At 35.0% G+C, this 14,138-nt stretch overlaps 1 protein-coding gene across 1 annotated transcript in view; it reads left to right on the top strand.

Annotated features, from left to right (window-relative positions):
- Positions 1–1,277: 1,277 nt before the first annotated feature.
- Positions 1,278–14,138, top strand: part of LOC102580079 (probable ATP-dependent DNA helicase CHR12) — a 15,501-nt gene continuing 2,640 nt past the window's right edge. The window contains exons 1-10 of the mRNA XM_006349152.2: positions 1,278–1,735; positions 2,547–2,703; positions 8,945–9,009; positions 10,312–10,500; positions 10,842–10,991; positions 11,186–11,575; positions 12,509–12,768; positions 12,881–13,099; positions 13,432–13,639; positions 13,758–13,911. Coding sequence (XP_006349214.1) covers positions 1,460–1,735; positions 2,547–2,703; positions 8,945–9,009; positions 10,312–10,500; positions 10,842–10,991; positions 11,186–11,575; positions 12,509–12,768; positions 12,881–13,099; positions 13,432–13,639; positions 13,758–13,911 — 2,068 coding nt within the window. The 5' untranslated portion in view covers positions 1,278–1,459. The remainder of the gene's footprint in view (positions 1,736–2,546; positions 2,704–8,944; positions 9,010–10,311; positions 10,501–10,841; positions 10,992–11,185; positions 11,576–12,508; positions 12,769–12,880; positions 13,100–13,431; positions 13,640–13,757; positions 13,912–14,138) is intronic.

The raw sequence follows: 14,138 nt of genomic DNA, 5'->3' as shown, positions 1-14,138 counted from the left end.
TATATATCAATACAATAACATGGTATCATGAATGACAAATCCACGTGATATATCATATATTAATAAGATATCATAGAACACTAATTAATGCCTTCGAAAAGAACTTAGTTATCTATGATACTTACATAGTATATATATATATTGTATACTATTAGGAGTATAATAGAGACTGATTCATCCCTTAGAAGGAATATTTTTCAGTCCTCTATGATACTCACATGACATATATCATATACTGACGAAATATGACAAATTCACATGACATATTATACAGTAAAAAGACATCATAAAACACTAATTCATTACTAAGAAAATACTTTTCAATCCTATATGATATTCACATGATATATAACACATACAAATAAATTATCATGTAAGATTGATATATTTCTTCCAAAGAAATTATTAAAAAATCACCAAAACCAGAGTTTAAACTTAATTTTGATACTTCAATTCTTTTATAAATTTTTTTGCAAGTTAATTTTAATAAATTTTTTTACAAAAAATAGAATCATATTTTAAATATAGGTTTTATTGACATATGCAAAAGAAAAAAAGATATAAAATATATTTTCTATTAATGATTTTAATAAATAAGCTAATAAGTTTAATATTCTTTTTATTATTTCTTGTTTATTAAGATTAGTCCGGTATAATATCTACTTTATATATTGATAGAATATTATAGATGATCAATTCATAGTTGTGGTCACATTGATTCATGCTAGTGTTATTTAATTCATATCGATGTTATACACGAAAAAAATATATTGCCAGTTGTGATAGTTACTTTGGACCGAGTAAATGCTCGCGAAATTAATCTATAGATAAACAATTTTGAGTAATAATATTTGTGATATTATTTTGATCACTCTAAATTTAAATTCATTTAATCTATGTCTCTACCATTAGACTGTGCATTAAAAATGACTTTGTCTATTGTTTGCTTTTAAATTTGAAATATGCTATATATCACCCCAAATTTGAATATTAACATCCATCTTAACTGAATATTAAATTAATTAATTGATACTATTACACAACCTAGTCAATACTTCATTTATTGTTTTTTCACCTAACAAATGAAGTAAACTACTAGTATATTCTATTTTCAAAAAAGGAAAAGAAACCACTAGTAGAGTAAAAAGGGGGGGGGGTACTATAGTCATTTCGTAACAAAGGAGGTCAGCGAAATTAGAGAATTTGGTTAGGGAGTTTTGAGTAAATTTACATATCTGATCGATTTAGAAATAAGAAAACCCAAACCGAGTCGAATAGAAAGGGTTTGGGGAGAAGAGAGAGAGATAAGAAGGAGAAAAAGAAAAGGGCTCGTTTATTAAGTTTTTGGTTTAATAGTTTTAACAAGTTTTTAACAAAAATTCAAATTCTCCAAAAAGAAATACAAAAACAGTCCTCTTCGCGCGCTGTTGTTAAGCCTAACAGCACCGGTGGAGGACTCATGGTGGCTCAGATAGAGACCAACGCCGCCGCTGACGGTGGTGGTGGTGGAGGAGGAGGAATGGTTGGAGGTTCTTCCCCTGCCGTTGATGAATCGCAGGACCAGTTACAGAAGACTAAGACATTGATTTGTGCTCTCAATTTCCTCTCACGTAATCTTCCGATACCTCCTGACGTCTTCGATGCTGTCTCTTCAATTTACCATAGCGACGCCAACGATGTTGAAGTCGGTGACGAAGATGCATCCCCTGCTGACGTGGACAATTTGTCTGTGCAAGTGAGTTGTTTCTCCTTCTTGATTTCGTTAGAGAAATTCTCATTGAGAGTAATCTCTTTTTTTTTTTCTTTTTTTTTTTTAATTTGAATCTTTCGAATTAGAGTAAATTGTGGAAGAATGTTGTTATAGTTCACTTACTTTTAGATGCTAGATGTAGATACATGGACACAGAGTATGATCTTGTCAGATTTAGAGAAGAAAAAAAAATACTAGGGCTTGATACATTTTTGTTGTCCTTTTAGTAAAGGTCTCTTTGGTTAAAAGATAATACCCTTGTCCATTTTTACTTGTCTAGTATTGACTTGACACATCCCTTAAAGAGCAATAAATAGAATGATAATTTTTCTCTATCGCCCTTTCAATTTTAGTAAACTCAATGTATTGGAAAATGACTATAGTTAATAACAACGGTAAATTAGGAACTAAGTGATAGATTATCTCTTGGTTTTCCAAATTGGAAAAATAAAAGTGGACTGAGGGGAGTAACAAATTGAGTTGTGAAGTATAAAGTTATGCAGTTTGTTGATTGATATGTTATTTTTGTATGTGTTAGCATGAAGAACTAGATGTGTTGTTTATGAGGAACTTTTTTCCTCCTCCATCTAAAAAGAGGAGTAACTTTTTTTGAGTTTTTAATATTTGCATAATTTGAAGTGATGAAACATATCTGATTGTTCAAGATATATTTTGTTCATTCGTTTAATTTGGGATCTGAAGTATGATTGCTTTGCATCAAGAAAGAGGTCATTTTTAACTATTATGCCTTTTAAATAAGCTTTTAATGCTATCAATTTGTTTTTCATTTATGCAGAATGGTCCAGGAATGGGAAGTTATGGAGACCTGATGGCAGATTTTGAGGAGTCGTTGTTGACGCAACGGTCAAGTTATACATCAGGTTCTGGTTTGTCAAAATTAAAGGAAGATCGTTTCCGAAGCCATATCCAGCATCGCCTAACTGAACTTGAAGGTAATCGTAGCTTAGACTGATTTCTCCCCTAGATTCCTTTGACAGGGTTTTGTGTGTACTTAGGCTGTTTTGAGCAAGATATGAAGATCTTTAGAAAGGTTTTTGCCTTTTATTTTGATATTAGAGAACTTGAGGTGCTGAACCTTTTGCAAGTGATATAATATTAGCTTTATTCAAATGCTTAGTAGTTAGTAAGTATCTTCCATTTAGTAGATATATTATTATATAGATTTGATTTGTCATAATATTCATCATAGTCAATCTATTTAGATTATGAGAAGAAGGCCCCTCTCTTTCTCTATATATAGGGTCTTGCTAATCAATATCGCAAGGAAGTGAATTAAGAAAGGAGAATTGAATGGGTGTGAAAGACAAAAAGGAGAATGGAGCGACAGTGAAAGACAAAAAGGAGAATGGAGCGACAATGAAAGACAAAAAAGTCCTTTAATCATTATGTTCCTGTATGTCCTTTCATGGGCATTTAAGGAAAGTAAATAGTGGCGATAATATATATATATATATATATATTATCGCAAGGAAGTGAATTAAGAAAGGAGAATTGAGTGGTGGTGAAAGACAAAAAGGAGAATGGAGCGATAATGAAAGACAAAAAGGAGAATGGAGCGACATGAAAGACAAAAAAGTCCTCTAATCAATATGTTCCTGTATGTTCTTTCAGGGGCATTTAAGGAAAGTAAATAGTGGCGATAATATATATATATATATATATATTATCGCAAGGAAGTGAATTAAGAAAGGAGAATTGAATGGGTGTGAAAGACAAAAAGGAGAATGGAGCGACAATGAAAGACAAAAAAGTCCTTTAATCATTATGTTCCTGTATGTCCTTTCATGGGCATTTAAGGAAAGTAAATAGTGGCGATAATATATATATATATATATATATTATCGCAAGGAAGTGAATTAAGAAAGGAGAATTGAATGGGTGTGAAAGACAAAAAGGAGAATGGAGCGACATGAAAGACAAAAAAGTCCTCTAATCAATATGTTCCTGTATGTTCTTTCAGGGGCATTTAAGGAAAGTAAATAGTGGCGATAATATAATCGCAAAGAAGTGAATTAAAAAAGGAGAATTGAATGGTAGTGAAAGACAAAAAAGAGTATGGAGCGACAGTGAAAGCCAAAAACTCTAATCAATATGTTCTTGTGTATGTTCTTTCAGGGGAATTTAAGGAAAGTATATACATACATATTTCCTATGCTAATCAATACAAACTTTTTAATCGATACAAATAATATTAAAATATACTTGCTACTAAATTTAAAGGGGAAAATACAAGCTCAAATTGATGAGTTATTTGACCATAAGATGATTCGATATAGTTTAAATTACTAAATTTAGTTACTTAAATATGATTACAACAACAACACAACCAGTGTAATCCCACATGTGGGGTCTCAGAGGGTAGGATGTACGTAGATCTTATCCTACTTTTTGTATGGTGTAAAGGTTACTTTCGATAGACCCTCTGCTCATAAGAGAAGTACTCGACACATGATTGCTAGGAAGTATGACAACGAAATAGCAAGATACAGAACAAATGAACCGACGTTATTAATTCATAATAAAGAATACTAAACTATGCAATTACTAAATAATATTACTAAAAAGAAGAAGATGAGAGGAGGAGGCTAGCCCATGCCTCTCCCACACAAAGTGTGACAACACTCATCTACTTACTGACCTTCTACCCTAGTCATGCCCTTAGTTAGCTAAAATTGTGCCATGTTCTGCGTAATTACCTTCCCCCAATTCTTTTTCGGCCTACCTCTCTTAATTCCTACTGCAACCAACTTCTCACACCTCCTTACTGGCACATCCTCGCACCTTCTCTTTATATGCTCGAATCATCTCAGTCTTGCTCCCCTCACCTCGTTCGCCATGGAGGCCATTTCCACTTTGCCCCATATAACTTCGTTCCTAATCATATCTATCCTAGTATACATGCCCATACATCTATATGAACATCCTCATGTCTACTACCTTCATCCTCTGAAACGTGGACGTTTTTGGCTAGCCAACACTCTGCCCCATACAACAATGTTGGTCTAATCACCACTCTATAGAACTTATCTTTACGCCTTGGTAGCACATTCCTATTGCACAGTACCCCAGAGGCGAGCCTTTATTGTACCCACCCTGCTCCAATACAATGTGCGACATCATCGTCAATCCCCTCGTCTTTTTGGATTGAGGATGAAAGATACTCGAAGCTTCCTCTTTTGGCTATGACTTGAGCATTGATCTTCAGTTCCACCCCTGCCTCATGCGTTGTGTCATTATATTTGCCCTATAGGTACTCTGTTATAGTATTGCTTAATCTAAAACCTTTAGACTCTAGAGCATGTCTCCAAATTTCCAATCTATTGTTAACTCCACCATGTGTCATTGTTTTAGTCCTACTTTAATATGATTGTCATACCAAATATTCAACTTCAATCCTATTGCTTTTTAGTCAATTTGTACTCTTTAACACCAACTTTGAATCCAACACTTGTTCTAGTCTCTGTTTGTGGTGACATAAATCCCTCCCTACAACTCATGAATTAAGAATTTTTATGTTTCAACGACATATAATTTACCTGTGAATATGATCAATGTCAACTATTAGTTGCAAATACTTCACGTGTAATTTTTTTTTTTACTTTGTATTTAAGAAATTGTAGCCTTTTTCTCTTTCTAGTTGCATACATATCAAAGAGTTGTTGTCGTCTGAAAGTAATATTTATTTTGTAGTTGTACGTAAATTTGATTAGTATGTCATCCTTTGGATGGTTAGTATATCATTGTCAATTTCATGGTGAAAAGCTACAAAAAAAGTAGTACTCCCTCTGTCCCATTTTATGTATGTGAGATAGTTTGACTCGACACGGAGTTTAAGAAAGAAAGGAAGACTTTTAAAAACTTGTGGTCCAAAATGAATGATAGAAATTTGTGTGGCTGTAAATCATTTCATTAAGGGTAAAATAGACATTTTATAGTTAAATTGTTACTTAAATATAGAAATGTGTCATTCTTTTTGGGTACTGACTAAAAAAGGAAAGTAAAGTCACATAAATTGGGACAGAGGGAGTAGTTATTTGTGATATTTTACTGCTACATCAAAAAGTTTTATTGATATTATAGTTGTATGTCTGAATCTTTTGCCTGGATCCAAAATTATGACTGTTTTCATTTGTAAATTTGGCAAAAGCATATTAACACTACGACTACTAGAATGGAGAACAAGTAATGGGAATAAAGGAAGAATATCTATAATACTATAGCAAAATAATATTATAATCGAACTACACGAAACAACATATAATAACAGAAGTTGAAGAACAAGAAACAAGTGTAATAGTACGACTACTAGAATGGGCAGTAAGTGATATACATTCCTACCAACTACCTTTCTGCACTAATCTGTGTCCTCCACACCTTCCTATCTAAGGTCATATCCTCGGTGAACTGCAACTGCGCCATGTTTTGTCTAATCACATCTCTCCAATACTTATTTGGTCTACCTTTACCCCTCCTTAATCCATCCATAGACAACCTCTCCCACCTTAGCGTCGGGGTAACCGTGCATCTCCTTATCACATACATGAACCATCTCAGCCTCGTTTTCTGCATCTTTTCTTCCACCGAAGTCACTCCCACCTTGTCTCGAATATCCTTACCTTAATCCTATCTTTTCTAGTATACCCACACTCCATCGTAGTATCCTTATCTCTGCCACTTTCATTTTCTAAATGTGAGAGTTCTTGCTCAACCAAAACTCTACCCATACAACAAAGTTGCTCTAACCACCACTTTGTACAACTTGTCTTTTAAGTTTAGTGCACCTTTTTATCACACAAAACTACGGATGCAAGCCTCTATTTCATCCACCTTGCACTAATATGGTGAGTGACATTCTCGTCATTCTCCCAATTTCCCTAGATAATAGACTTAAGATACTTGAAACTATCTCTCTTTTGGATGGCTTATGTATCAAGTCTTACTTCCATATTAGGTTAATGTACCACATCACTGAACTTGTATTTTGTCACTTGGTCTTGCTTAATCTGATACCTATAGACTCTTAAGGTTTGTCTCCAAACCTCCAACTTCGTTAACTTCGTCGCGAGTCTCATCAATCAAAATTATGTCATCCACAAATAGCATACACCATGGCATTTCATTTTGAATTTGCCGCGTCAATACATCCATTACCTAGGCAAATAAACACGAACTAAGGGTTGATCCCTGGTGCAACCTCATTAAATGGGAAAGTGCTCCGAGTCTCTACCCATTGTCCTTTCTCGGGTTTTGACTCCATTATACATGTCCTCAATTGACCTAGTGTACGTCATAGGTACACCTCGAGCCTCCCAACACCTCCAAAGAGCCTCCCAGGGGACTTTGTCAAATCTTTTCTAGTGTCAATGAACACTATGTGTAAGTGCTTCTTCCTCTCCCTATATTGTTCCACCTATCTCCTTACTAGGTGAATGCTTCTGTAGTCGAGCGTCCTGGCATAAATCCAAACAGGTAAAACTACATTTTTTTACTATTGCTTCTAAGGGTGATGACTATGCCTTTTACTGATTTGTAAATCCTATTATATAAGCTCAAAGTAACCAAATTTACTTGCTAATCTTGATCACTTTCTTCAGCAGATAAGATAATTAATTAGTAGTTTACTTTGATAACGGATGATTTTTGAAACGATTGAATCACCAAAAGTTTAACAAACACATGTTCACTTTCGCCATAATTCAACATTTAATAGGATCCCAATTAAATGTCCAACTCCATATTCCAATTCACACACATGTTTAAGGGTTTAGGTTATCATAAATATACTCCGTCCGCTTAAATTTGTTTGTCTTACTTTCCTTTTAAGTCCATTTGAAAAAGAATGTCTCTTTCCTTTTTTGACAACTCTTTTATTCTAACTTTTCACCAGGCATGTTGAAGACCATAAGATTAAAGGGCATTTTGGTACATTCTACCTATCTTTAGTTTAAGACCACAAGTTCCAAAGTTTTCCTTACTTTTTGAAACTTCGTGCCAAGTCAAAATCAAGCAAACAAATTGAAACAGAGGGAGTATTTATTTTCCAGTTCACTATAGCCTAGATTTACCATTTAATAATATCCAAATTAAATGACTAACTTAATTTCTCAATTCACACGTTCACACAACAGTAGTTCAAATAAACATCTAACAACAAGGGCAAATTAGTCAATCAATTTTTGAAGAATATTTTGGTAAATCAACTTTTAACTTAATGTGTTCTACTCTTAGGATAACATTAAAATTTTTATTATGAATAACGTAAGATTTTCACTATAAATATGTATACACAACAATTTATTTTTGTTTCTTATCTCTAGGACTTTGATGATTAAGGTCAGAAGTATTATTATTTATAATTAGTTATCTCTTCTATCATTGGCGAAGCCAAAATCTCACTAAGAGAAATAAATATGAAGAAGTAAACACACAGTGAAATCAAAAGGATTCAACGTATAGGCAATATACTTCATTTTTTTTTACAGATTTACACTCAACTTTTGGTGGAACGGGTGTCAATTAAGTCCCCTTAAACGTAGTCTACTATCAAAATATTGCTATTTCAAGTGAAAAAATGAAAGAAATAAAATAAAAATAAAACTTAAACCTTGTTGTGGGACGAGACGAAGTGGATAGAAAATAGAGAAAGCGAGACAGATAACTTAAATTATTGTGGATCATAAGACCTCACTCTTCCATATCTTGCCCTGTTTCGCTCCATTTATAATATCTATGCAAAGAGTTGGTATGCATCTTAAATCTCCTTAATGTAAGTTAGAATGAACCAATACCGCTTGTCCATAAAAAAAATCTGTTCAAGTTGCTCTTTCTACCAATATTATTTAAGCTGAGGGTCTATCGGAAGAACCCTCTCTTACCCCATAAAGTTAGGGGTAAGGTCTCCGTACATCCTAGCCTTCCCAGACCCCACTTTTGGGATTACATTGGTATGTTGTTGTTGTGTTGGTTTATTTTAAGTTATAAGTACCCCCCCCCTCCACACACACACACCTTTAGTGTTATTTGCACAGAGTTTGAATAATAGGATTATCTTGCTCACTATAGAGGTAATCACTCAACAGGTTGTGATATATTTATATTCAGTAATGCTGTATGTCTCTTATGCTAGCATTTCTTATACTTGTGGAAATAGCTTACACTTTCATCTTTGACCAGACTTGCCAACCAGCAGAGGTGAGGACTTGCAATCGAAGTGCTTGCTTGAACTTTATGAATTAAAGGTAAAGGTACATGTGGAGTAGTGTTGTTAATTAGACATATGACTGCTTATCATGATCTGTCAATTGCAATGATGTATAAGAGTTTTGCTTTAGTGATTTACATGTTCATCTGAGTTGTTTTTAACCACACCAGTCATCTTGCAAATCAATTTCAAGATGTCCTTGCCGCTTCAAAGGAGTACTTACCAATGAAATAAACAGGAGTATTCTGAATTTCTTTGTTAAATTTTAAAAGGCAAGGTGTGCTTCTAACTGTTATTTACTGGAAATATCTCCGCGATGAAACAATAGTATTACATTTTGCTGCAGTATATGAACCTCTCATCTACGGATATTATACTTTGTATGACTTATGAGTACAATATGAAGAATTTTGATAATTATGGGGATATGATACACAAATTTGGGGGCAATATTGTCTCCACTAAGATTGTTTATCATGCATTTGCAATCTAATGAATTTTTCTGAAAGTTTTGATGTCTATACAAAACCTAAGAAACAAATATATACATTCCATCAACTCTTCAAAATTTAATATTACATACTCAAATCTATCAATATCCCTATAAACTGTTGCTGAAAATATCAAACACTAGCAATTCACCGAAACACTAAACTTAACTAACAGAGTTTTATTAATCTGAAGAACAATCCCATATCTTTCGTTCATAATTGCATATGCCCCAGATTTTCCAATTAAACCTGAAATTTGGGATATCCTATAATAAAAATAACTTGTGTCCCAAAATTAATATACAACCGTTTTTTGGCCTTGTGATTGAATGTTTACATGATCAAAGGAAAATATAACATTTTTTCTTGGATACAAAACTGGTACCATTTCCCACCTGTACGTACTTGCCCAATTCAGAATTTAGCTCATGTGCTTCATAGCCCTAATCCCCAATAGTACCTGCCATGCTCCCAATGAGTTTTTCATATCTTTTGAGATCCATCCTACAATATGGGGTAAAAAAGGACTCTAAATAAAGAAAGCATGTTCTAAAGGGATCGCGTTTGATTAGCTAGTTGGTGAGGCTATAGTTTACCAAGGTGATGATCAATAGCTGGTTCGAGAGGATCAAATCATCGTAGCTTAACGAGTTGACTAAAGATACCATCTATTAGGAAACCATTCCATCTCCATTGTAGTTACCCTGAGAGTATTTATATATCTTCTGCATCATCTGCACCTTGCATAGTCTAACCACCACTTATTTGAGCTTCTAATTTTTGGTTGTAGAAGTGGTGTAGGTGGTTTGGCTATGGATCGTCTTCTCATCATTATTTCTACTTTGCAGTTAGCAGATTTACAACACAAAGTTCGGTCTGAAGTGAGTTCTGAATATTGGCTTCGCCTGCATTGCGCTAACCCTGACAAGCAATTGTTTGACTGGGGGATGACACGATTGCGACGCCCTTTATATGGTATAGGAGATGCCTTTGCCGTTGAATCTGATGATCCATTGAGGAAGAAGCGTGATGCCCAGGTAAAGTGATAGATGCCTCGAAGCCTTTGTCAATTGTGCCATATATATATTATATCTACCGTCGTCAAGTTAATGTTTTTAACCACACCTGGTTCAGATGCTTTCTTTCTCCTCCCAAATTCAGAAATGAAATTTCATCTTGATGTAGTTAAGTAAAAATAGTCTTAGTCATGTCTGCTGTCTATTGGTTAAGTTGAGAAGAGAGCTATGCTGAGAATTTAGTATTTTAAGAATCAGGCCACTGCCTTTCATTCTTTTGATTCCTTGATAGGAAACTTTTGAATGCAAATTTCAGAATTTGATGTCAGAAGCCTGTTGGTAATAAAAACAAAATTTTGCAGAGGTTGTCAAGAATAGAAGAAGAGGAAAGAAACCGTGTGGAAACTACAAAAAGAAAGTTCTTTGCGGATGTACTCAATGCAGCACGTGAACTCCAATTACAAGTACAGGCTGTTCAGAAGCGGCGGAAACAGAGGAATGATGGTGTTCAGGTATGACATTATTTACTTTCTGCTGTTTGTTCTACTGTGCATTCATTTGTTCAACTCTCTGTGCATAATTGACAAATACCATGAGCCAATAATAAGTTGTGACCTAGAGAGTGCATGCAGTCTTCACCTCTTAACTCTTAAGACATATGCCGGATTTCATCTTGGCTAAAATGAAGTCAATCTCTACTTTGTAGGCTTGGCATGGAAGGCAGAGGCAACGGGCTACTCGTGCTGAGAAACTGAGGTTACAAGCACTGAAAGCTGATGATCAAGAAGCTTACATGAAGATGGTGGAGGAAAGCAAGAACGAGAGGTTGACAATGCTTCTAGGGAAAACAAATGACCTCCTGGGTCGTCTGGGAGCTGCTGTGCAACGGCAAAAAGATGCTGATCATGATGGCCTTGAATCTTTGGAAGGTTCAGATGCTGAAATGGCTGCTAATAAGACTGATACTCCTGGGCAGTCACTTCCTGAGGAAGAAGAGGATGTACTTGATGATGAGTCCACTCATGATGTGAAGACTAATGACTTACTTGAAGGTCAGAGGAAGTACAATTCAGCTGTACATTCGATCCAGGAGAAGGTAAAGAGGCACATCTCTTCTCTGTTATCTTTTTACTTTTAATTCCCAGGGATTATTATTGAAGAGTTGTGTCCAAGTTTTAGATATTGAATGGATGTTTAGTTGCAAAAATTGGACCTTCCAGAGGTTTTCAGATTTGGATTCTCATCCTTTCTCCTAGGTATTTGGTCAATGTGCTTGAGTTTCCTATTGATTGTGACAGAGTGCCTTCTCATTTTAAAGCAGTGTTTCCATATTATGGGACATGGTGTTGATTATTTCAGATGACCTCATCAGCATTTTATTACTCATTACAGATGTTTGGTTATTACAAAGAAAATCCATCTTTAATGTAATCATGAATTGTTATTAAGTGTAATAAATTAGATTCTGCAGCTCTATCGTGTAATGAGAATACACTGTTCCCTTGAGTTTCTGTTCTTACTTCCTTTGTTTGATGGAAAGATTAGACCTTAGCATGATGCCAAAATTATCTGAATTGAATGACTATCAGGTATGTTGTGAAATTCTTTTTACATTTCACCACTTTATGTCGTGAAGCTGAGCTAACTAAAATATAGAATGTGTTACCTCTTTTTGTTGGTGGCATCTTCCCATTTTGCCTCCATCCCAGATCCACCATTCGGGTTTATGATGGATTTTCTTTAAAATATTAAGAAGCGAGGAATCTGTACTAGTTTCATACCACTGTACATTCAATTTTGATTTCGATTCTCCAGTCCCAAAATATGTTCGTATGCCCATTATTTGTTTCTAATCTCAGCTGAATGGCTTAATGCTGATGTACAAGGATCTGTATCTGATATGATCTCCACTAACTAACTCCATGGAAATTGCAATATACTAGCTGTTTTCCCTTTCCTACAACTGAAATTAAGTATTTGCATCCTTTGTTTTGTGTTATTGATGCTGCAAATCTAATGATATTTGTAGGTTACGGAGCAACCAGCTATGCTTCAGAGTGGAGAACTAAGATCTTACCAGATAGAAGGACTTCAATGGATGTTGTCTTTGTTTAATAACAACTTAAATGGAATTTTAGCAGATGAAATGGGACTTGGGAAAACGATCCAGACAATTGCTTTAATTGCATACCTCTTGGAAAACAAGGGTGTAAGTGGTCCCCACTTGATTGTGGCTCCAAAAGCTGTACTACCTAATTGGATTACTGAATTCTCAACATGGGCTCCTAGGTATGCACCATTCTCTCTCTCTTTCATGCAGGGAGCACAAACACACATTGATTTTGTCTGTTAATAGGTGCACTGTGCATCACATCTCATGGGACTTTTTTCCTTTTTGCAGTATTGTTGCTATTCTTTATGATGGTCGTTTGGAGGAAAGGAAGGCACTGAGGGAGGAGTTGACAGGAGAGGGGAGGTTCAGTGTGTTGATCACACATTATGATCTTATTATGAGAGACAAAGCATTTCTGAAGAAAATTCATTGGCACTATCTGATAATTGACGAAGGGCACAGATTGAAAAATCACGAATGTGCTCTTGCACGGACACTTGTGTCAGGGTATGTGAGTTGTAATTTTTTGTCTGTCAAGTTGCTAATGTATAGGAATGTTAATCAAAAGGGGGAGGAATAATAACCTATGATGTAAATCTTCTTATTTATGAGGTTTAGATTTGCTCCTCTCTGCTTATTTTTAGCACTCACCTTTGCTGATGAAGGTATAATCTGACACACTGGCAAATAATCGAATGAGTAATTTGTTTTATTTTCAATTTTTTTTTTTATGGAATATGCCAAAATCTGGAAATCATTATTCTTGGCAGTTAATTTTTTCAAGAATAAAAAATCAGATGCTAGAAGCATTCTCTAATTGAGGTGTGTAATATTTGCAGCTATAGGATTCGACGAAGACTCCTATTGACAGGTACCCCAATCCAAAACAGCTTACAGGAGTTGTGGTCTCTTCTCAATTTTCTTCTTCCAAACATCTTTAATTCAGTGGAGAATTTTGAGGAGTGGTTTAATGCCCCCTTTGCGGATAAGTGTGATGTCTCTCTAACTGATGAAGAGGAACTATTGATTATTCGCCGGTTGCACCACGTAGGTGTTGGCTTTAGTAATCACTAATATACACTTCTGTCATTCCTGTTTAGTATTTGTTGCACCTTTACAAATGCACTTTCTACTTTCCTTATCTTATGTTTTTGACTACTTTTAGGTGATAAGGCCATTTATATTGAGGAGGAAGAAGGATGAAGTGGAGAAATTTCTTCCTGGGAAAACACAAGTTGTTCTTAAATGTGATATGTCTGCATGGCAGAAAGTATACTACCAGCAGGTCACAGATGTCGGGAGGGTTGGATTGGATTCTGGTGAGTAGCAGGTGGCCTCAAGAAAGTATTGCCTTCAATTCATTCCTTTTATGCATGGTTGACTTTTAAGAACTTTTTTTTGGGTGTGTGTGGAGGGGTTATGGACTTTTTATAGAGAGGGGGATAAACAAATGTGCTTTAACTGTATAATACTCTTTCTTTCTCCCCCCCCCCCCCCCCCCCCTCCCCTTTTCCAAAAATTTTTTTTCCCCAAGAATTCACAAAAA

The sequence above is a fragment of the Solanum tuberosum genome, unplaced genomic scaffold (assembly GCF_000226075.1).
Source record: "Solanum tuberosum cultivar DM 1-3 516 R44 unplaced genomic scaffold, SolTub_3.0 scf00104, whole genome shotgun sequence".
NCBI lineage: Eukaryota > Viridiplantae > Streptophyta > Magnoliopsida > Solanales > Solanaceae > Solanum > Solanum tuberosum.
This window is presented reverse-complemented; position numbering and strand designations above follow the sequence as displayed.